The 24,470-nt window shown below is 41.4% G+C and overlaps 1 protein-coding gene across 1 annotated transcript; it reads left to right on the plus strand.

Annotated features, from left to right (window-relative positions):
* The first annotated feature begins 628 nt into the window (after nucleotides 1-628).
* Nucleotides 629-13,327, plus strand: ROR2 (receptor tyrosine kinase-like orphan receptor 2). Its single transcript, XM_009892389.1, has 6 exons — nucleotides 629-645; nucleotides 1,699-1,826; nucleotides 5,032-5,346; nucleotides 7,068-7,313; nucleotides 8,964-9,166; nucleotides 11,393-13,327. The coding sequence occupies exons 1-6, from the start codon at nucleotides 629-631 to the stop codon at nucleotides 12,833-12,835; spliced, it is 2,352 nt and encodes a 783-aa protein (XP_009890691.1). The 3' UTR covers nucleotides 12,836-13,327.
* The last annotated feature ends 11,143 nt before the right edge of the window (nucleotides 13,328-24,470 follow it).

Consider the following 24,470-nt stretch of genomic DNA (forward strand, 5'->3'; position numbering starts at 1 on the left):
ATCCTGAAAGACTCCTCCTTTACCTCATCCACTGTAATCAAAAACTTACAAATCATCTTTGTGGAAGCAGAACATGTTTCAGAGTTTGTAGACAAAATCTTGCTTTATGAGTATTTAACAATCATACTGTGGTGGGAAATAAAAGCCAGATCGGGACAACAACTTCATGAGATACTTCATATCACCATGGTTTATCTAGCAGCAGTGTGATGGATCAGGTCCTGTTAAGTCATTGTCTTTCTGGGAGGAAAGGGAGAGATGCTGCTTGAGTAGTGGTCAATGGTTCCAGCTTTTGGTTACACTGTATGGACAGTCCTGTCCAACCTTCCACTGCCAGACTTTATACTATAAGAAATAGTGGTAACATTTCCCTGAAGAGATGAGCTTTATCAGGGAGACACAGCAGAGGAAAAATGAAAAGAGGTACCTAAGACAGAATAAGATATCAGAAATAATGGGCTGCCCAGGTGTTGGGTAATGTGCTCGTCATGGCTAGCCCTTGTCAGGCAGCAGGTTTTCGTGCTGATTTGGCCCAGCTGAAGTTATGTGGTTTTACACATATTCACCCACAGTTTTGTCCTGCTCATGTGGCATGCAAAGGAAGGGTGAAGCTAAGAGAAGTGGAAACATGAGTGACCAAAACAGGTATTGATCTCAAAAAATAATAAAGTTCAAACTGTATAAGAGTATTGAAATAATACTTCAAAAACCGCTGGTATGGGAGAGGTACCTCAGACTTTTGAACTGACTGACTACTTACAAAAGCTGATTAAGCTTTTGGGTGTCCTACGCTTACTCTAGAATCATGGTTTTCTAGACGATGTTTTATGCCTTTTTTGGTCCATCATGCAGTGGAAGGCATGATGTGAATGCATCAGGCTAGTGAATCCTAGCACAGAGGCTGTGCCATGCTAGTGGAAACACACGGCACACCAGATATTAACTCTGAGAGTGCTCTCATTCTGAAGCCCCTTTTCAGTGCTCAGTTACGATCTACTGACTATCTCTGTAGTAGATACTGGGGCTTCAGGCATGTTGTGTTGAATCACTGAGCCTTTAGGCTGGTGCTTTTATGCCAAAATAGTTATATTGATGTAAGGGTCCCAAACCTCATTGAATTGAAAAATGTTGGAAGAGGAATTTGGCATTGACTCTGACTAGAGAGAATGAAAGAGGTTAAAACCTTGGTTAGCTTTTATTCTGTGTACCTAATTCAGAGTTCAAAATTACACCATGTTTTAATTAAACCTTGTCGAGGTCTCTTCTGGTGTTCACTACAGAAAATGAAGAAAGGGAGAGAGAGGTGGGAGAAGAGAATCAACTGTTTGCCTAATTGTGTCGGGTGCAGCTAGATGCCAAAAATGCATGGGGACATGTAACAAAATATATGTTGCTGTCTCAGTTTAACAGGTTTTTAATAGATTCATCTGTCAAATCCCATTGCTATTAGCATATGATTTTTAAATTAATCTTGGGTTTTGGTTTACTTTTTTCTCTAATGAGCTATTTACAGGGTGCCTCATTTTTACTTCAAAGGTAGCATAGAGAAAATTGGAGAAGAAAGCTGCACCTGGGGAATGGAACAATTTCAAATCTACAATCTTTTGGGGTTTTCTCCTTTTGTAAGAATATATTTTCTAAAAAATCATTGGGGACAGCTAGACTTTTGCATATAAAATCTTAACCTGTCTTTTGCAGAGAAGATTATCATGAAGACGGGTTCTGTCAGCCATACAGGGGAATTGCGTGTGCACGAATCATTGGAAACAGGACCATTTATGTGGATTCCCTCCAGATGCAAGGGGAAATTGAAAACCGAATTACTGGTAAGCTTATACATCTCTGTAGCAGGCCAAAAAGCCTTTGTGAAAGTATCCAATTCAGGTATAGTGTTATCATGTTTTATTCAGGTATAAATAATGTTATTGTGTTTTTCAGTTTTATTGGTCAATGACCAAGACATCCTTCTATTAAGGTTTAGAGGACATGAACCAGTTTCGCACTTGTGCAGTTAGCAAAATGTGGAGCAAGAAAGATGAATATCTGCTGTCACGTGTAGAAGCTTTTTCCATGTCCTTAAGTAAAATGTCAGAACATTGACTTTTTAACAGCTTGTAGTTTATACTGGAGCTTTTGCATGATGGATTCAAATAGAAGATTTAAAAAAAAATCAATTTGTGATGTAATAAAAATTAGTGGGTTTTGAATTTCTTGCAAAATGTTTAGTGGCTTTTCCCTTGGGTTTTCTCCCTTCTATTGCATAATCCCAGCAGAGTCTGGATTTCACATTGGAAAAAAATATAATATAAACCAAGAGTCAATCTTCCTGTGCTCTGCCCCTGCTGATGCTGTACGTCAACACAGGTTTTCTTCACTGGGCCTCTGTTAGCTGACATTGTCAGCTGTGACTCTGATGTACACCAGTACAGCAAGCAAACGAATCCATGAAATAGAGCAAACTGTTTATCATAATATATGACCAATTAACTCAGTCCAGCAGGAGCTTATTTGTGTCTGGCCAGATATGGCTAACTAATTGAATCCACAATTTTAATATAACTAGTTGGCAAAAAGAGTCTGACTTCACTTGTCAGCTCCTTAAATATATTACCTTAGAGGTGCATCGTCAAGCCAGAAATCCGGGTCATTTTTTTTCTGTTCTTGAGATGGTGATCAGATTCTGGGACTGGTAAAACCCAGGTGCTGACCTTTCCTTGTGCTATTACGACTCATTCCCCTCCCTCCTTTCTCTTGTACTCTGTTGTAATTCCAGCCTCTTTAACCATTATGCCATTAATTAATACGTACTATTGATAGCATTTTTTTCTACAACATAATCTTTATCCTGTTTGAATGTTCTTCAGCAATAAGGAAATGTTCAGCTATCTGAAACGATTAAATCTGTAACTCCATGAATCATGTTCATAATGGCCTTTTCAGAAATAAAACAACCAAAAAACTGTGATATATTCTAGAAAATGTTTATTGATAAATTACACTTGTTTCTGGAATATACAACATGGACATTCATGGCCTGGCTGCTGGATCCCTAATACTACTGATTATCAGTTAAATTTTTGAGGCTGAGGCTGGGAGTCTCTCCTGGAGTTGAGGAGAATTTCTGATGGAACTGTTCTCTTTGAGGAAAACTCTGTGAACCACCAAGTAGAGCTGCCCAGTGCCTAGCTAGGCAGTAAGGATAATCTGTTAATAATAAGGCATTTTCAAACGATATGCATCTGAAGGACATACCAAATGCCTTATGCAACATAACCTTGAGGATTTCACAGCATGCTTGGTTCTTACGAGTCTTCTTGTATGTAAAATAAGTATTGCCACGACTGGGTGTTCTCTGTCCAAAGGACAGGGTATTTTTGAAATTGCGGTAGCTTGTTAGATTAAAAAAAAATAAAAATCATCTGCTGTGTAACTGCGGCTGAGATTTTGCTCATACTTTTGCCCATACTTCATGCGTGCAGTTTTTGGTGGAAGGCCTTGTGCCCAGAGCTGTAGGGTGTTCAGGGGAGGCTGTGCGTGGGAAACGGTGACACCTACTGCTCGACACGGAGATCATTTAACTAGGTTAAAAGAAGGACAGTTCTGGAGAAAAACTTGAGCTATGACTTGAAAGACTGGTCAGTGCACAGACCAGACCCCTGACCTCTGCATATGTGTGGCTAGCAATGTCTTTGTTGTGCTGTTTAATATCTGTTTAATAACTAAAAAAATAAACCCCTTAGATGCCACCACAGTCCTTACGGCTTTGGCACGTCTCATCAAAATAAGGACATGATTGTGAATTGTGCACTTTTCACTCATGCTGATCTAGATTCTGTAACTCCCTCACAAAAATTAGTGTTTCAAATAGCCAACAGTGATTGCTTCACTCCTCCAGGTTTATTTTTTCACTGTTAGTCTTTGGGACAAGCACATGTCACAGTTGTTTTTTGAGGCCTGACATCATGCGTGCATTCAGTGTTCCCTACATGACTGATAAACAGTTATATTCCTGTGTTAAAATAAGCAGAGGTGTAAACAGTACAAAAGGCTGGAGTTGGGGCTGCTTGCTGCATGTGTCATGTTTAGGAAGATACAGGAGACTCTCTGATAGCAGGTGGCTGCAGGAAGTAGATGGTTGATAGGAGAGAGCTGGACAAGAGGGAAAGGACTGATTTGTAGCTTGTAAATAGACTGCTGAATGACTTGAACTGCTCATTTCCTCTCTTTTAACAGTGTGTGTTGGTGGAACGTGCCGTCTAGCAAGCCTCATTCAGAAATGACGCTTTCCAGCGTGGGAATGAACATTTCTACATTTAAAAGTTGATTCATCCCCAGATACATGCTGCACATGTATATTTGTCTTTTCTTTGCAATGAGCAAGAAAATTCTCAGCTAAATGTTAGTGTGTAGAAGCTGAGAGCTGAAGGGGAGGATTATGTTCCTAACGCATTATGACTTTCATCTTAATGTGATCAGTATGTTGAGATTGATTGCAGTCATTTTTCCCAAAACTGCTGCCTCTTGGGATTTTCATGTCTATTAATAGCAATATCTCCTCAAATACCAATGGCACACTTCTCTTGCCTGTCAAGACTTGAAAAGCACTTGCCTTGTTTATTGATCAAAATGTCTACAGGAGGAAGAACTTAGATGATCCTCCTTCAGATTTTACCTAATTAGGAACTTTGGAAATACATGTCAGTGTCCTGGCAGGTGTATCTTGTCTTCGCTCTTTATCCTTTCAAGTTAAAATTAGACATGTGCCAACAGCTTGCTCAATGTTAGTCACTTGGGTAACTTCCTAAGAACTGAGGTCCTACAAGCTCTGTGCAGACATCAGAGGGACACTGGGATGCTGGGTTTGCTTTCTGCATTTGTCAGTTCTCCTTTACAGCAGAAATGACATAATTTCCCCGCTGGTCAGTAGGCTTTCAGGCCCTCAGGAAAAGATGAAAGTTATAAAAGGCACATAACAGGAAAATTATGTTGTTTCTCAGGTTTTTTGAGTTAAGCACTTTTATTCCTTTCCAGCTGCATTTACCATGATTGGCACCTCCACACATTTGTCTGATCAATGCTCACAGTTTGCTATACCATCCTTCTGCCACTTTGTGTTTCCCCTGTGTGATGAGCGCTCTCGGACCCCTAAGCCACGGGAGCTGTGCCGGGATGAGTGTGAAGTTCTGGAGAACGATCTCTGTAGACAGGAGTACAACATCGCCAGGTCAAACCCCCTCATCTTGATGCAGCTACAGTTGCCTAAGTGTGAGGATCTCCCACGACCTGACACCTTGGAAGCTGCCAACTGCATAAGGATCGGGATCCCTGTGGAGAGACTCAGCCGATGTAAGTCTGGGTGTTTCATGACTGGGAAAAAGTAGGGTTTGTTGCTTCCTCAGATTGGGTCTGAGAGATGATATTTTATCAGTCATTCTTTTTTGTAAAGAAAGTACTGCTATAGTGGACGCTACTATTTTTTGTCATGTTAATACTGACTATAATCTTGCACTGTTGTAAGGTACAGTTAGGATGGCAAGGAACTTTAAAGGATGCTTGTTAGTACTGAAAAGGTACTGGGCTATAAAACTCTGGGCTATAAAACTCTGTACACACAACCGATTTGACTCAGAATTGCAAGGGGCAGCAAGGCATTGCAGGGTTCCCACCTCTGGTTCAGTCATTGCCTTTCTGGATGAGTCACCCCATACAGCTATTTGTGAGTTCTGTTTACTTATCAATAAACCTCGAATAGGCTGTGGAAACTTCGCTGGAAAAATCTGTTAAGAAATTAAACATTTAATGTTTATTCTTTCTATATAGAACTCCACTCCTGTAAATTGAGCTTGGAATGTAATTGTCTTTCTTCACCCATACAGGATGCATGAAAACACCGATCTTGCTTCTGTGAATTTATATTTTCCTCCAGGAGTAGAAGGGCTGTTTCGTTGTCAGTAATTATGTGCTGACAATTTTTCTGCCTACTCTGTTTCCTAGCAATTAATAACCACCCTCTACAATGAATGTTACAAGAAAGCTCCAAGAGACTAAAGATGTTTAAATTTCAAAGTGTGATAAGATTATTCTGAATATCCACTGTCTGAACCCACAGTTAGGAGCAGGGGTCATGGCATAATGGTGGGCATGTGGGCATGGAAGACTAATTGTGTGCTAGTAAGGTAGAAGGAGAAATAACTGAGAAAACGATGACAGAGACAAATCAGCCAGGGAAGAGGTATCAAGCAAAAGGAATGAGAATAAATCCAACAAAAAGTCTGGCAAAAGCCATCCGTGATTCTCAGAGCCAGCAATGCTCACTCTGGTGGAACAGCTGTGGCTTGAGTACCTGGGGGTTTGGAGGAAGGGCTTTGAGAGAGCAAGATTCCTGAGGACTGGGGCGGGGGATTCAGGAAAATGGAGAAGGTAATGTTGCAAATATACAGAAAAATGTATGACTTGGTTCAGATGACACATATGGGAGAGAAGCACTCAAAATTATGAAGAAAAAATAGCAAAACAGAGAAAGAATAAAGATAGGAGTTTACCATATATGAAAGTGATGTATCTAAAGAGAAGAAAAGCCTGAATCCCTTAATTCTAAAAAAGAAAAGAAAAGAAAATTAGCATGAGGCATTAGAAAATGCAGCATTAATTTCTCTAGGAAGTGAGCAGTGTGAGGAAGACGGGAATATTATTAGAAATAAAAGTTTACACTGTTGGCATCTGAAGACATTTGCTGAAATTAAACTCATATCTCTAATTTATTTTAACTTACCTTGTCCTGTATCTAAAGGTCCATACTTGCTCCTTAGTATAATGTTGCATTCCGAGTTACCAAATATTGGTAACTGAGCTGAGATACTCCACGGCAGAATCCAGAAATAACTGGGTGTAAGAGTACAGATACTCGCAGAACTGATATTTCAAAACCCACAGCTTTCATTTAAATCCTGAAGTACCTAAATTCAGGCACTTTTTGCATACATGGTCTATGCACTTCTACCCTTTTGGTCTTGTTTGCCCTTGATTGTTTTGTTATTTGCAACGTTCTGTCAAACCCTATGTTGCAGATCATCAGTGCTACAACGGTTCTGGAGCAGACTACAGAGGGATGGTCAGTGTTACCAAGTCTGGCCACACTTGCCAACTCTGGGATTCCCAGAGTCCCCACAGCCATGATCTGACAAGTACACAGTTTCCAGAACTAGGTGGAGGGCATGCATATTGCCGAAATCCTGGAGGTCAGATGGATGGGCCCTGGTGTTTTACAAAGAATAAAAACGTACGCATGGAACTGTGTGACATACCTTCTTGTAGTATGTATTCTCTTTCTTTTTTTCCCTACTACTGTCCTGAATCCTGTGCAATTTTGAATGTCCCCTATTTTTACAAGTACAGTTCACTTAAGAGGGATATGCTTTCAAATGGTTCACTTGCTGTAATGCAGCACCCTTGGTTTGTGTTGTAGGCATTTAGTATTTTCTGGAGATCAGAGCTTGTAACTGAGATACTGTGACACTTCTTTATTACAGATTGGATGCTTAAGCTGAGATAATGATTAATGATACTGCTGCAGTTTGTATTCTAACTTGCCAAATGCCAGACTTGACATACTTACACCTGTACGTGTTTGGTTTGCCCACACTACTCGGGTATATTGCTTTTGCTCTATATGGTGCCTTGCAGGCAGCAAGGATTTTCAGATCCTGTAGAGGGAGATATAGCACCATACTTGGTTGGAAGAAAACCTCGTGAAGAGCAGAAGCAGAGATGTCATAAAACAAATGATCTTATCAGAAAAGTCCTACACTGTCTGCTAGTGGCTCAGTACTACACAACCGATAGCAAAAATGCAAAGCACAGCTCTCACAGCTTAAAACTGTCCCACTCACTTCCCTGTATCAGAACAGCTTTCACTGCGGAGCTGTTACAGTGATAGTCTTTGGGCATGACAAAGCAACTTAATACTGTGCTTCATTAGGAAGAAATGCATGTTTCTTGCAGCAACAGATGTGTCATAGAAATCATAAAAGCGATTTTGTTATAGATTGCCTGGATATTTAACAGCACTCAAAACTAATATGAAATTTCTTAGTTACTTCACTTTTTTACAGTAATGTGATTTGACATTTATAATAAATTTCTACATTGCATGTAACATGGTGTAAAGATAACACTGGGATGTGGTTGTGGTAAAAGCAGTAGCCACAAATAGCAAAACCACGGACTGCAGAAAACATCCTGGGCAGTTCCAATGAACATTTTGGACATCACTGTGCTTTCCTAGAGTCTCTATGTACCAAGAAAACAGCATTTTAGGAAGGTTGCAGAGCAGTCTTATTAAGTGTATTGATGGCTTTTTCATGTCTGTCTCACTCTAACATAAAAGCACTAAGTATAGAACAAATAATATCTCCGCCAGTGAGAAATGAGATTTACTTTATTATGGGCAGAAGTAGTACCAGTGGAGGTAAAAAGTGAGCAAAATGCTGATGAAATGGCTGAAGTTGGGCTAGAAAGCCAGACTGCATGCTCTGCTGCGGTTTATCACATTGAGTTCACTGCTTTATATACTGTGATGAAGACGACTCACTTGTTTTTTATCCCCTGAACAAGATAGTGCAATGATACTCAGGTCTATGTCCTGCAGTTCCTACAACCAGAAGCCTCAAAAATAAAGTGAAATAAATCACGTACTGTTACAGTCAACACATTAAATGTGGGGCACCTAGTTTATCGTCATACTGCTAGTTGCTATGTTCATTCAAGCCACTTTGAACTATTTAATGGAAAACTATGAAGAAAGGGGAGACAGTAATGTGACTGCTGTTTTCAAGCTGTAGGAGGTTACTTTTTGTTTAAAATATAGTATTAATAACCATACAAGTTTAGGGGTTTTTTTTGCTTTATTATCGAATGCATTAAAAATACTTATTGTAAACAATGAACGTTTCTGTGCCTGACAGGTCCACGTGACAGCAGTAAAATGGGAATCCTCTACATCCTGGTTCCCAGCATAGCCATCCCTCTGGTTATCGCCTGCCTTTTCTTCCTGGTCTGTATGTGCAGAAACAAGCAGAAGGCATCTGCTGCTACACCACAGCGCCGCCAGCTGATGGCATCTCCTAGCCAGGACATGGAAATGCCACTCATTAATCAACATAAACAGGTATTTTTTCCAGAGTTTGCTTAGGCCATGTATGTCCAAAGTGTTGTGATTTTCAGTGTCTCAGGTTGTCGGTGTTCGAATCGAGCCGTGTTGTGAGGGACCTAATTTTCATACTGTGCTGGCCATTTACTTCAGTGAAAACTAGGTCTTGCAATCACTAGCTGTATCTAGAAATCCTGGCCACAGGCAGCAGCTTTCAGGACAAAGTATTTTCTGACATTTGCCTTTACGTGTAGTCCTCATTCTGCCTGTGGTCTCGGTGACTGGAAATGTTGTTATTTCTGATCCAGTCTTCAGCCTGCAGCTCATTGTCTCTCCTGGTAATGACGCGGCTGGTTTGTGTGTTTAAAGCAGGATTCACAGTGGGGTTTCTTGTCTAATCTGTCAGCTCAGTCTTCTGGTATTCTGAACCACCACCGAGCAAGGAGCTGAGCCAGGGTGCAACATGTTTCTAAGGCAGTGCATCACAAGGGATGGTGAAACGAAAATGGCTTTGAACTTCTGTCTACAGATCTCAGCTCCTGCATGTGATTTTCTGGGTCAACTAACTGATCTCCACGTTAAAATCCTGTTCAGAGCTGATGTTGAATTTTTAATCACAGCATTTACAAGATGCAAGGTCTAAAAAGCAATACTCAATTTGGAACAATTGGCAACGTCTGTTCAGGAAACTATAGAATATTTCTAGGATATTACCAATTGTAACAATTCGCATTGATTTTGTATGATAAGGGGGAGGTTTGGGCTGAGTCTGGGCTGTGTTTGTGTAAGGCAATAGGGAATATTAATGGTTGCGTTTAAATAAAATTAATCATTTAGAGTTAATCATTTAGTGCTAGGTCGCATTGGCGTACTACTTACATAGCATTCACTCAGCATAAGTAGCTAAAGTTGCTGAAGCACTAGGCCGCAATGCATGAGCTTCACCTAGATAAGTTGAACTTGTTTTGAACTTCTACTTAGTTACATAGACGAAGGCTCTGAGATTGGTACAAAGCAGGAGATAAGGACGCTACTACCCTCAGCGGAGGATGCAACTTGCCAAGATCAGAACAGTTAAGAGACAGAGAAAGAATCCAGTAAGGAATAAGAAGTCCCCAGACCACAAATTATCAGTGGACCAGGGGCACATGTGAAGAACACTTGAGGGGCAGGTGCATAGATTTGAAGGGTCAAGAATTGCCCAAGAATTTTTTGGTTCTGGGTCCCTTTCCCTGGGTCCTGGGCTGTCCTTGCTGCTGTACCACTCAAATAAATTATTGTTTTTTTCTTTGGATTGTTGGATTATTGCCTGAGATTCTGCCATGACAAACCTAGAGTGAAGAAAGTTCTTTAACAGCTGCAAACTGTCTGGTCCAGTCCATAGTCTGTTGGCCACTAAAATCAAAGCTTGTTCCCAAATCACCTGTTAAACCCTCTTTCTAGCCAGCCCTGCTCCCTCCTTCTGCGGTGCCCTGTGTGTGAAGCTGTGCCAGCTGCATCTGGCTCTGTTGGGGAGTCCTCCAGCCCGTGCTGGTCAGGACAGACCCATTAGATCACTGTTACAAACTCCCTTTATCTCCCCGCCAGCGACAGGAGGGAGGCTCTGGGGATTTCTCACTCGGCTTTGCCACATTTCCTTCATGGACCAGAGAGAAATTCCTTCTTCCTTCTGCTCCTCTTTCACCCTCCTCTTCACCAGAGCTAGCACGTTTCTCAGCAGGGGTTGTTGCTGTAGTGCAATGGAGGAGAAAGGGCTACTGCAGAACTGAAAGAAAGAGGTTTTGTTCCTCCTTCTGCTGGAAGGGATGTTTCAGTTCACCCCAAGGCTGCCACCTCCTCAGCCAGTGCCCACAGCTTTTCTGACAGATCTCCAGTGGGCACCTCTGGGCAGATCTTTAGGGCAAGTGCAGCTGTAGTTTATAGATGTCACTGTTTGCCAGATTTACTCTGAACCAATTATTCATTTAGCTTGCAGGAAATATGGTTGTTCTTTTGTAAAAATAATTATGCTCATCATCTTGCAGCATAATTTAATTTACACTTCTGATAATAGTATAATTCATTTCAAGTTTAACTGTAAAATCAATATACTGATGTGAATATACAAAACTGAAAAGTCATTTTGGCCCAATTTATCTTCCATTTGGAACATCTAACCACTGGGAGCTTTTCTTTAATAAGAGATTCTGTTGTTTAGAAAACATTGTGATTTTTCACTGACTTATTTTCTTTACTTAATTTCAGGCTAAACTTAAAGAAATCAATCTGTCCACTGTGCGGTTCATGGAGGAACTAGGAGAGGAGAGATTTGGCAAAGTCTACAAGGGGCATCTTTTTGGTACAGCACCAGGTGAACAGACACAAGCTGTTGCTATTAAGACTCTTAAAGACAAAGCAGAGCTGGCTCTTCGAGAAGAATTCAAACATGAGGCAATGATGAGATCACGCTTACAGCACCCAAACATTGTTTGTTTGCTGGGAATAGTGACAAAGGAACAACCCATAAGCATGATTTTTAGTTATTGTTCCCACAGTGACCTCCATGAGTTCTTGGTAATGAGATCTCCCCATTCGGATGTTGGTAGCACTGATGATGACAAGACAGTAAAATCCACCCTCGAACCAGCAGACTTCTTCCACATCGTGACTCAGATAGCTGCAGGAATGGAATATCTTTCAAGCCACCATGTTGTCCACAAGGACTTGGCCACTAGAAATATACTGGTGTTTGATAAACTGAATGTGAAAATATCCGATTTAGGCCTTTTCAGGGAAGTTTACGCTGCTGATTACTACAAACTGATGGGAAATTCCCTTCTTCCTATCCGGTGGATGTCCCCTGAGGCTATTATGTATGGCAAGTTTTCTATTGATTCGGATATATGGTCATATGGAGTTGTGTTGTGGGAAGTTTTCAGCTATGGCCTGCAGCCTTACTGTGGTTATTCTAACCAGGATGTCATTGAGATGATCAGGAACCGACAGGTTTTGCCATGTCCTGACGACTGCCCCACATGGATATACACTTTGATGTTGGAGTGTTGGAATGAATTTCCCAACAGAAGACCAAGATTTAAAGATATACACAACAGACTAAGAACATGGGGAAACCTTTCTAATTACAACAGCTCAGCGCAAACCTCTGGGGCAAGCAACACCACGCAAACAAGCTCTCTAAGCACAAGCCCTGTTAGCAACGTCAGCAATGCTAGATACATTGGACCAAAACAGAAAACTCCAGCTTTCCCTCAACCACAGTTCATACCAGTGAAAGGGCAGATGAGACCAATGGTCCCACCTCCTCAGCTCTACATTCCAGTCAATGGTTACCAGCCAATGCCTGCCTATGGCGCTTACTTGCCAAATTTTTACCCTGTCCAAATTCCAATGCAAATGGCTCCTCAGCAAATGCCTCCCCAGATCATTCCCAAACCGGGCTCCCACCACAGTGGGAGCGGATCCACCAGCACAGGCTATGTAACAACAGCGCCTTCCAACACGTCGGTGGCTGACAGGGCTGCTCTGCTTTCAGAGGGCACAGATGACACGCACAATGGAACAGAAGACATGGCCCAGAATCCCGTCCAGGAGGAAGAGGAAGAGGAGGGCTCTGTGCCTGAAACAGAATTGCTGGGCGATAATGACACACTTCAGATGGACGAAGCAGAAATTCAATCAGAAGCCTAAGGAATTTGGCCTCATTGCTAAGAATTTCACATCACTTCCATGCATGGAGACTGTAGATCCTTAGGCTTAATAGCAGTGATTTTGATCTAACTGAAAGAAACAAAGCTGAAAAACCTACAGCCACGTAAAGTGCAGCAGTAATGATATACCAGGTTTATTGACCATTGCCACCATCAGATTTTGCAAATATGATGGTATAGAATTGCTGGGTTTAATCTTTTTTACTGTCCAACAGTTCTTGAGGGAAGCTGCTTTTCAGTTATGTACTGTTGCTGTGCAACATATTGCAGAGTAGCATTGCACATCATGTATATCATGATATGTGAGTGTAATGTTAGTGAATTATGCTTAAACCAATAACACAAAAAGGAATCCAACTATGGTTGCAGAATTGCTCTGAGCATAAAGAAGTGCCCTGGATGTGATGGACAGCTTAGTTTATAGTATTTATCTCTTTGATACAATGGACACAAGATTGTTGTTTGCTTTTTGAGTCTGAAAAAATAACAAGTTGAGAATACTGATCCATGTTTCTATTACGAAAACCAGAAAAGTAGAGAAAATGAACATAAAATTGGCTGTGCTGAGTCAGACCATGGGTCTGTACAGGCCAGCAGCATGTCTTGAAAGGCCATCGCTAATGTCTGCCCAGGGAAGACCACAAGGGCAATTTCCCTTGTAGAATTTCCCCAGGGTATTTCCCCAGCCTCTAGCAATTTGTGGCTTAGGGACTTCCCAAGCCAGAAGTGGAATTTTTTTCTGTTTAATAGTCCTCGATGGAATTTTCTACGATGAATTTATCCAAATGATTTTGAACCCACATAAACTTATAGTATCCACAACATCCTGTGGAATAACATGAGAGGAGAGAGGATGGCTTGCTTTCATCATTCCCAATGAATGACTGTGACAGAAGCTTCCAGATGAGATCGTCTGACTGCATTTGTGGATGAAAGTATTCCTTCTCTGCTGTGTATTTCCAGCAGCAAGCAGCCTTAATACACTGTTAACCAAAAATGGGGATATTGTAGGGGATATTGTTAGGTGTGCACTAACTTAACAATCCAACTTTAATTGCATATTGGTTATCAAGTACAAAAAAGGGCTCCACATGTATGTTCCTACATTGTAAAGGTGTTGGGGTTTGTGTGGGGTTATAGACTTACTTGATTTACCACAATTACTGCTGGATTGCATGTGAAACCATGTTTTTTTCCTGCCTTGTTAGTGAAAATGAACCTTTGAACTTTAGAAGACCAAAATAAGCAATACTGTACAAAGTGCTGGTTTTGTGCTTCTGTTTGCAGGATGAATCATGTACAGACCTTTAAATGTAATTTATGTTTTACTACATTTTATATACCTTTTTCATTGAAATATTTGGATTTTTGAATGAATGACTTTATAACTTAACCATTTACAATAGTCACAAGTGGTGCAGTTTTATTGTATTGCTGTTTCATTTTGTTAAACATGCAGACAGGTCCATACATTTCATGACCCTTTCTGTAACACAAGCAATACACAATCTCATTGTAGCATTGTAGCCAACACACACTATAGCTATAAGTTGTACATCCAACGTGGAGTATTCAATAAAGTGATGCAAAAAGTATGATTAAGTATGTTATCTTTATAGTTCCTACAGCCGCTGTTATGTTATGGTACTTTGTGGAAATAGAAATGGCCACAGTTCGTTATGTCACAGGTTTCATACCTAAACTACAACTTTTTATTTTATTACATTGGGATTCACTTGTAAGTTGTGTATCATTGTGATCTACACCCTGTGTTCATGGTATGACAGCATTACTTATTTCCAGCATTTCACCTGGATTTGGAAATGCACTGGTAGGGATAAAATATGAAAGCTTTATTACTTGTGTTAATATAATGCAGCTTTGGGTGCTATTACTAAATAAAGGACAAATAAATAAAAAAAATGTCAATTTTATTTACTTTAAGTTCTTTGTTTCTTCTAGGTTTCATGTTCTTATATTAATGAACTTCATTAGTCAACTATATTGGCTTCCTTTGCTAACTTACTGCCTGAGAAATGGAGAGTAAGTGGTCCAGTTACACCACAGATGTGTCAGCGAGAGAAGAGATACGATACATGAATGAGTGGCAGTCAGTGGAAGCTTCTGTGCAGCACTGTCTGAAGTTCAGCCCATTTCTAACAGTCAAAGGGCATTACAACTCCGAGTGCCTTGGGTGCAGTTTGGGAAAATCCTAATTCCCTTCTTCAAGCCTCATAAATTCAAGCCACTATAGTCAGAAAAACTTGGACAGATTCCTGTATTGGCTTTCCCATCCCCACTAAGGTGTGGATGTGCTCTCAAAGTGACGGTAGAGGAGCGGTATACAATTTTCTAGGCCAGGCTTGGTGACACACACAGTGCCGCAAGGGGATTTTCCTGCCCTCTGTTGATATGGACACACTCCCCTGAGCTGTGATGATCAGGGCTGTAACGACATGCAAATACCTCATCTGTGGCTCAGGTGAGCACCTCTGCACAAGTGGTTACCACTTACCAACACATTAGTGGCTACTGTAAGTCATATGGATTAGCAGTAACTTGTTGTTCTGCAACTCCCCAGGCTACTCCCTCCTGTGATGTCTGCTGCAAAGACCCAGCCAGAGTCAGGATCTGCCTTTCCTCAAGATTTGGAAGCAAGGGAAGGAAGAACAGGGAAGGGATGTGGTGGTAAGTGGATGGGACAAGGTGGTAAGGCGGGAATAAGGGAGAGGAGGGCTGGGGCTGGAGCCCACCAAAGTCAGCACAAGGATGCCCACTAAGGCATGGAAAGTTACTTCTTCCTGCCAGGGCTAGCAAAGGTGAAGTTTGTCCTGGTGGCAGAACAACTTTTCTACACAACAAATATATGTCTGGATGACCAGGAGAGGGCAAGGTGTTTTTCAGAAGAGTGTGGGATGTTTCAAAAGTTTTCTCTTGCCTGTTGCTAGTTCCCTACTTTGCTTTGGCTAGTATGATCTGCTGAGACTGACCTTGGAAAAAGTGGATAGAGCACTGGTAGCGTTCTCAGCAGCCCACTGATGAGGCAGGAGGCTGTGGCTCACAGACTGCCTCTTCCCCATCTCCAGTGGTATATGACACTGGACTTAGTGCATGCCCTACCCTTACCCATCCCAACTGGTTTAGCTGTCCTCACTCAAGCCTAGCTCTCTGATATGGTGCATGTCTTCGATCTTGGCTCAGATGGCTGTGAAGAAAGAGCTGTTGAAGAAAGAGGTGGAAGGAGCCCTGGTGGCCTCAGGCTCATCTCTTATGTGCAGCCTATGCCTGCAGAGCACCAAAATGCTCCTGGGATTCACCTCTGGGCAGGACAAAGCACCTCTGTGTTGAACAGGTCCCTGGCAGGGCTGGAGGTTAGCCAAGCATCAGCAAGTCTGAAGGTCTGCACTACCTATATTCATGAGTCCTGGTGAGGAAGAGACTACGAGGGAGAAGCTGGAACCTGAGGCAGGAGGGCTTTGGATGTAGCACAATCACAGAATTGTCAGGATTGGAAGGGACCTCTGAAGATCATCTAATCCAAATCCCCTGCCAGAGCAGGGTCACCTGCAGCAGGTTGCACAGGACAGCGTCCAGGCAGGTTTTGAATGTCTCCAGAGTGGGAGACCACAACCTCTCTGGGCTGCCTCTTCCAGTGCTCTGCCACCCTCAAAGTAAAGAATTCCCTCCTCATGTTTAGATGGAACTTGTTATGCTCAAGTTTGTGCCCATTCCCTCTTGTTCTATCACTGGGCACCACTGAAAAAAGACTGTTCCTCTCTACCTGGCACCCTCCTTTCAAGTCATTATAGGTATTGATAAGATTCCCCCTCAGTCTTCTTTTCTTTAGACTAAAAGGATCCAAGTCCCTCAACCTTTCCTCATAAGAAGGATGCTCCAATTGCCTAATCATCTTTGTAGCCATTTGCTGGACCCTCTCCAGCAGTTCCCTGTCCTTCTTGTCACAAGTGCCAAGGCAAAGTCTTGACCCATGACAGGATTTTCTTAGGTTCATGTGTCCCAGAGCATAAACAACCGAAGATCTATAGGATCCAAAAGTGCCTTGGTCAACCAGGCATCTGCCATTGCCTGAAAACAAGCATGGGTCCCTATTTGCAAAAGCATGTGGGGGTAGATGGGGAATGGATTTTCAAGCACAGGGCAGGGAGGATCAGGGACGATTTGTAGTCTGAGCAGGGAAACTAAGTGACTGTAGATATGCACACCTCCTCCACTATGCAAGTGCAGCCTGGCAAGAACACTAATCTGAATCCCATTCTGATATTGTCTGAGATCTGGGTTATTACAGGGTGTTTTCATTGGTTTTACCCATCAGGACTACAGGGAAGACAAAATTATAAACAGCGCAGTATAAACATCTGTGTAAGAACAGAGGATTCACCCACAGTGCAAATTGATAAGTACCAATAGGCCTTATTATTACAAGCTTTGATAGGAGCTTCATTCCTTCATCTGTCACTACTCTCAGTTTCATCTAATGATTCCCCTGAAGTCTGATGCAGAAGGACATACTCCTTGTGGAGGTATGAATCCTTTGCTTTCTGTATCTGCTATAGCTACGAACATCATAGTACGTCAAAGAGAAACTACTTCGCAGTAACAGTGCCTCAAACTTTTAGTAGAGGTATGAGTTTGAATTTGTTTCTCACTTATTATCTAAGGAGTTCATTAGATGTCACTTGCTTCTGTGTTCAGAGAAATCATCTCACTTTGGCCATGTGGAAATGAAGGGAAGAGGTCTGATGATTTCTGGGAGAGAGCTCAGGAACACTTGTTGAGTTGGAACACTCTCAAAAGATGTCAGATGTAAGGATGAAACACCCAGCTACAAGCACAGTTGTATCTTCAAATAAAGCCACATTTTACTGTTTTTAAGTCATAGTTTGACCCTGTGTAGACAGTAACTCTCTGTTTCTAGACAAGCAAACTCAACTGCGAACTGTTCTCAAAAACAGCATTTCAGTTACCCAAAATATGAAGAAAAAAATCCACTAGCAAAGCCATCCTCTATTTGAGGAAAGGCAATAAATTCATGTTGTAAGGAACAATGTATATTACTGTTCTATAAATAAATCTACAAACTGTTAGTGGAATGGCAGGAATCAGGTTTTCAGGATTTTCTCAGACAGTGGAAAAGCAGTATTAGAAGATTAGAATAGTAGCGTACAGCATGAACAATGACATGGCTCAGTGAACGAGGTTTAGTTCCGTCTTATTAGAAAACTGAATTTTGTTCTCATTTTTTCAAAAGTGACCTTGTGTAATCTTTCAGTTTTGCCAAGCTTGCAGATATGACAAGTTGTTGGCTTCTTCAATCAGCAGTATGAGGTCTGAGCAGTCTAGGGACTATCAAGCAATACTAAATGTACTCAGTTGGCAAGATAAATGAAGTCCACGATATCCTGGTCAGGCAGATCTTTCTCTAGACCAAAATGTACTGTGACAAAATGTAGGAGAGTTGGTTTAGCAGGGTTTCCTTTCCAGAAAGTGCTGTAAAAACATTTTGCACCTAATTTTCCTGTCTTGCCCTATGTTTGATGTTGAAGAGTTGTAGTGTCCGGACTCTATAGACACGGCTCCTTCTTGATAGGTATGTGGTGGAGACTCCTAACACTGGGTTTCCACTGCAGAAGGCTGGGTCCCATGGCTTGCTTTGTGGCCTCAATTAGAAGGCAACCCTGCATGTGCATATGTGCACGCATGCCTGGTTTTGGAAGAGAAAAATATCCTGGAATATAAGACAATAGCTCTGTTCAGTGTCAAATGAAATGTGTGTGTGCATTCTTATATACATGTATGTACACACATACACATGTACATATACAAACATGCATACAGACACAAATTTGCAGGGGGCAATGCATATTCAGGTGACTGCAATTCACTGGGGAGTGTTTTTCCCTTTGCACTTTCTGCAATGTGTAGACACTCCAGGGCTCTGTGAGGTCTTTTGCAGCTCTCAATCCAAACCCGTTCCCTCCTAGTGCTAAGTCCTTCCCTGGCACTGCTTCCTTCCACTCTCTCACACTACTTGGGGCTGTGCCAGGAGAAGACTCATGGGGTGAGCCTGGCACAAGGTATCCCCTAGCAGCACCCATGGGGTGCTGCCCCAGTGTAGGACTTGCAGAGGAGTTCGTCACTGTCACAGTTATGCTCCCACTCTCCCTCCAACACCCACGCTGAGGGTCTCAGCGCGCTCTCCCTGACCCAGGCCCCATCCAGTTGCTTTAAATGAAAAAACATGGCTCTAAATCTTAGCTGAATACTGCAAGATTGCACAAGCAGGGGGAAGTAATATAACTGAGGTTATGGCAGGAGCTGGAAATAGTATGGGGTTCACATGGCTGTAAATCTCCAGGAGAGTCGGAATTTAAAATAATACAATACTGAGGGAACGCAGACTCCGATGTAGCTACTTCTCATTTCTATTGATCTGAAAGAGGAACTTTACTTTATCTCAATTACAGTGTACCTGATGGTTTAACTGTCCTTTTAAGACCTGCATCTAAAACTGGAAATAACTCATCTGTTCAGTAGGTTCTCTTGTTAACTGTAAAAGTGGTGGAATTAGGGGGAAAAGATTAGATTAAAATTACTGCATGCATTTAATTGAATGGTTGTTGCCATACACCAAGTAATAAATAATCATAATGGAGATTTACAGAAAGTGCTTTTGTTGCCAGGTATTTTGTATTTGTTACTAAAGAAGATATTTTTTGTAGGAGCCACCCTTCATGTAGATTTCTTGAAAATTTCTTTTCTAACTACTAAAGTAGTCACTGGAGACAGAATCATAGAATGCTTTAGGTTGGAAAGGACCTTGAAGATCATCAAGTTCCAAGCCCCCTGCTATGGGCAGGGACACCTCCCACTGGACCAGGTTGCTCCAAGCCCCATCCAGCCTGGCCTTAAACACCTCCAGGGATGGAGCTTCCACAACTTCCCTGGGCAACCTGTTCCAGTGCCTCACCACCCTCAGAGTAAAAAATTTCTTCCTAATATCTAATTTAAACCTGCCCTCTTCCAGTTTGAAGCCATTCCCCCTCATTCTATCACTACATGCTCTTGTAAAAAGGGCGTGTTGGGAGCTGTTGGAGATGTTGGGAGTTGTTGTAATTTTTATTCATAACAATCAGTTTTAACAATCTTATGAGAAACTCTCATTCTTAGTCTGCTTTAGAGGTAATTGTTTGATACACACCACCATTAACAAATTAAAGGAATTCCTTTCAGAACCACAAAAGACATTGTAATTAACAGATGAGATGGTGGGTAGGAAAATAGGCAGCAAACTAAAGAAGTAATTGACCACATAGGGATTGTCTCTAAGTCATTTAAAACCAGAAACATTTCAGGTGCATAGCATTAATTTAATTTAGATGTAATATGATTTCATCTGAGGCTGATTACTCCCAAATGTAGTCTGAGGTTTTACAGCTATGGTATAGATCTTTGTCTTGCTCTGTTGTTAATCCTATGAATACATTTTTTCATAACTTGATGTGGTTTACCATTTAATTACTTTCATATCAGATTTAAATTAAGTGTATATCTGAGATGTAACCTGAAATGTTGTGAGAAATATCTTCTAAAAAAGCTAATAGCCATGTGCTTTTCATACCAAGATGGGGATCTGGTGTTCCAATTTTTCCCACTGTCTTGTTTCCACACCAAATGCTTGTGTCCTCAGTTTATCTTTCTGTTCCCAGCTCAGTCAGGTGATCATTTCGGTACAAATCACTGAGGAATCATTTCAAATTATACACTGTGAACACTGAGAGAACAGTAAAGAATTTGTTTCTTCATAAAGGTAAGGTATTTCATACTGTCTTTGCTTCCTCTGTTCCTTGTTCCTTTAATACATTCCTCACCTGTGCCTTCCGTTAGGTATTCCTCAGAGGACAACCACAGCTTTCTCTAATACATTTCCTCCACTTGAAATACCGTTGTCTAAAGGCAGACTAAAAGACACAGTTTATATATTTATAAATAGACATGTTTATGAACGAGCTCGGTCTTAACATGTTGAAAAGCATGCAGTGGAAAAAGTTTCAGGATTTTGTTGTTCACTAACTTGCAAACCCAAACATTCCCAAACAAAAGGGTGTATGGAAGTAAGCTGTTTGGCTTTCAGTGCAAGTTTGCTTCTGACTTTGCTGCGGCCTGCACTTTTGCATCCTATAAAACATAAGTGCTGGCTTTTCATCAACATTTTGGAATGTCTTTGCTTATAATTAGTGAATACTTTTGTAATTTCTTTACTCATTCTTTTATCAAGGTATCTGATGTAAGCAGTTCAACTCTTAACAGTCCTCTGTCGTTGGTGTCTGTTAAGGCTGCTTTTGTGGAAAGAGCTACCCCACATTAAAAGGAGCGAATCCACCCAAACCAATGCAGAATTCAGCTCCAAAACAGGGGGGTTCTCTAAGCTCAAGCCTCCTCCTAGCTCTGGGACACCCAGCAAAAGCCACAGCAGGGAATGGTGAGAGTCCTGCTTACCGACCTCAACCTCAAACCAGTTATTTTGGCTGACTCCACATTGGAGGTGCTAACCCACTGACTTAGTGCTGGAGGAGGTCAGTGGATTGGGATCCCTTATTGGGCAGGACCCTCACGCTGAAAGCTGATGCTGAACTGCTGAAGGTGGTAGTCTTCTAAACTGCCCAAAGTAGACTCAAAACTATGGGCCTAGTTAGGCTGAGTATTTGTCCTAACTGTGTTTGTCTGAGAAATTGAGTGAATTCTGGACTGAGTGCCCACCTCTGCCACTGGCACTACGTGGGACCCCATGTAAGTTATTTAGGTTTCTGTTGTTTCTGCTGTAAACAACAAACTTGCTGGTGCTTCATACAGTTACCATGCGAGGAAGCTCATGAGGAGCAAGGGAATTCATACTGCAGACAAGCTTAGGAGTCTGATGATAGATAACGCTTCATGCTAGAAATGGCATGAAGGCATTGTAAAAAGGCGTCTTCTGCTCCCCAGAAGATTATTGCATCAGCTGGCTGCAGGGTTCTTGGGCTTGGCGCAGGCTTTTATAACTATAGACATACTGTGTGCAGATGAAACACTTCTGTGGGGGACATTGGTCTGAAAGGAGTAGGTGCATCTTATAATGACAAATGGTCGTGAAGCCCGAATCAAAGCCAGTTGAAGTCATTGGGAAAAACTCTTCAGCTTCAAAGGGTTTTGGATTAAGGCCATAAGAAATGTTCATCTTGTTCTTTAGGTAAACACTCCCCAACTTGTAATCATGGTGTTATTAAAGCATGGTTTGAAAAACTTTTTTTTCTTTAATAGCTTCTATAACACAGAGCAAACATTGTATTCTTTTCTGAATAACTTAAAAAGCCTATGATTTTTTCTTTTTTTTTTTTTAACGTGGCAGTGTGACATTATAACACCTTAAATTGTTCTGTGCATACCAAAAAGTATTCATGGTACATACTGTAATTTCTTGTAATCATTTTGTTCACTAGCCTATGCCCTTGGGAAAAATATTTGCCAAAATAACATGCATGAAAACCTCTTCTTTTTTTTTTTGCTTTGTGGCTTTGCTTGGAAATCAGCGTACATATTTGCAATAATCTGTTTTTAATAAGTGGGAGTTAATATACCTACTTTGTTCATGCATTTTTAAACGTGCTAACGTATGAGGGGCTTTTAGGGGGAGGGGGATGGGCGGGTGGGATCTTACCGCTTTGGAAAGGGTCCACCTCCAGCCCAAGGTGCAGATCTGACAGAGTGTGCCTGAACAAGGGAGTGAGTGGGATCAGAGCAAGGTTTTGCTCTGCCCCATGGCAGCGTTTGTTGAAAACAGCCAACATTGCAGTAGGAATTTGAGGGCCAGGGAGCTTGGGGGCAAGGCTGGGGCCACATCCCAGCTAAGTCTCCACCTTAGCCAGCCTCATGCCTTCCCTGCTGGCCCCTGGCTCTGGGGTCTTTCTTCCCTTTTTCCAAGAATTTGATACCTGGGGTCTGTCCCAGGGCACTGAGCACATCAAGGCCACTGCAGCAACTCTGTGGGCCTCTTGGGCAGGTGGTGGTGGATGCTAAGAGCTGCCAAGAGCCACAATGAGATGTTGTGTGAGATGGGGGGTACAGCCCCCATCTTGAAGGCTGGTGAGATTTTACCTGGCCCTCTCCAGAAAAAGCAAGTTAATGAAAGCAGACTTTCAGGCAGGGTTGTTAGTGCTTCCTCCCTCCAGGACGGAAGTGCAGCCCCACGGGCCTCCTCCCGCTCCTCCAGCACTTCTGCTTCTGGCTGGCCCCTGAAAACAGGGAGATGCACCACAGTGAGGGGAGAAGAAGCTCTTTGGAGTCCCAGAAGGCATTTTGTGCAAATTCAGTGTAGGTTTTAGATTAACTGTTTTTTAATAAAAATCAATTTACATGTTCTTTATGTGGATTTAATACACCAGGTTTATTCTACTAGTCCTTAATGTAGCAATTTGGTAATAATATAACTTCCACATTTATCTAGTTGCTTTGCTTTCACCTACATTTTTTTCCAGGCACTGTTATCCATGTGTGTTCTTGTGCACATACTTTTACCTACTATTTCTCCCTGAGTGATTTTTCTGAGAATACTGCATTGCAAGTCCAGATTTTATATTTCTACTAAACATTGCAGTCATGTCAAAATTATTAAGGTGTGTTATTTTCCTAAGAAAGTCCTTATTTTGCATTGTTCTGAGGAAATCATAGACCTGATTCTTCAAGAGTTTTTCACAGAAATTCCACTAAAGCCAGAATAATTGACCTTGAAGTGAAATGCACATACTTCGAATTTTTATTTGTTTAGATCTCTGCTGGACACACATGCATGTGCATACCTTTGTACTCTCACAGAGGCTGAGCGAACTATTGAATTAACACATACTTGCAAAACTGGCCAATATTTCCCAGTGGTTTAGACGCTGTATTAAACTAACTGAAACTCCTTCTCACATACCAGAGTCAAATACAATGCTGTTTTGACAAAGGGTGCATTTTAAGCACTTTTTAAAAGGAGTTTTCAAAATAATGCTTTTAAAAATTTATTTAAAAATAAAGCAATGTCCCAGGAAAAGGTTCAAGGAAAAGAGAGTGAGCATAAGTCCCACTGTTTCACGGATGGAATTGAGTGAGTTGCTGGGAAAGAATTTCTTGTATTTTGGGAAGCAGGGTGGCATTTCACATGGCACTATAAATTTTCATAAATGAAGGAAATTGTAAATGATGAACTTGATCTTTTGCTTTTATATGTCATAACCTCTCTTTCCAATGTAGTTTTCTGCACTGATGTTGATTAGAAGGTACAAATTCACACAGCTCGTTTCAGAACCAACCTCAAGAATATTTTTCTATTTTATTACATTGTTTTTCTTATGCCATGGTCCAATCCCCGCAAGGACATACCAGCCCCATTTGAAAGAGCAAGTGAGATGCAGCAGTGAACCAAGTTGATGAGCTTTGCCATACTTTTGCTGGTTTTGTTGAAGTCAGGGAGAGATGCCGTAACACCAGTTCTTTGGAGTGAATCTTGATGGCATTTGTGGTCAATCTAGATATTATTTGAAAATATTCTTTTTGAAAGCTGACTTCCATTTAGAATA

This window comes from Charadrius vociferus, unplaced genomic scaffold (assembly GCF_000708025.1).
Source record: "Charadrius vociferus isolate BGI_N301 unplaced genomic scaffold, ASM70802v2 scaffold649, whole genome shotgun sequence".
NCBI classification, from domain to species: Eukaryota; Metazoa; Chordata; class Aves; order Charadriiformes; family Charadriidae; genus Charadrius; species Charadrius vociferus.

Coding starts and splice junctions, on each gene's coding strand:
- ROR2 (XM_009892389.1), top strand. Junction 1,827..5,031: donor AATTGAAAACCGAATTACTG/GTAAGCTTATAC, acceptor ATTCCTTTCCAG/CTGCATTTACCATGATTGGC. Junction 5,347..7,067: donor TGTGGAGAGACTCAGCCGAT/GTAAGTCTGGGT, acceptor CCTATGTTGCAG/ATCATCAGTGCTACAACGGT.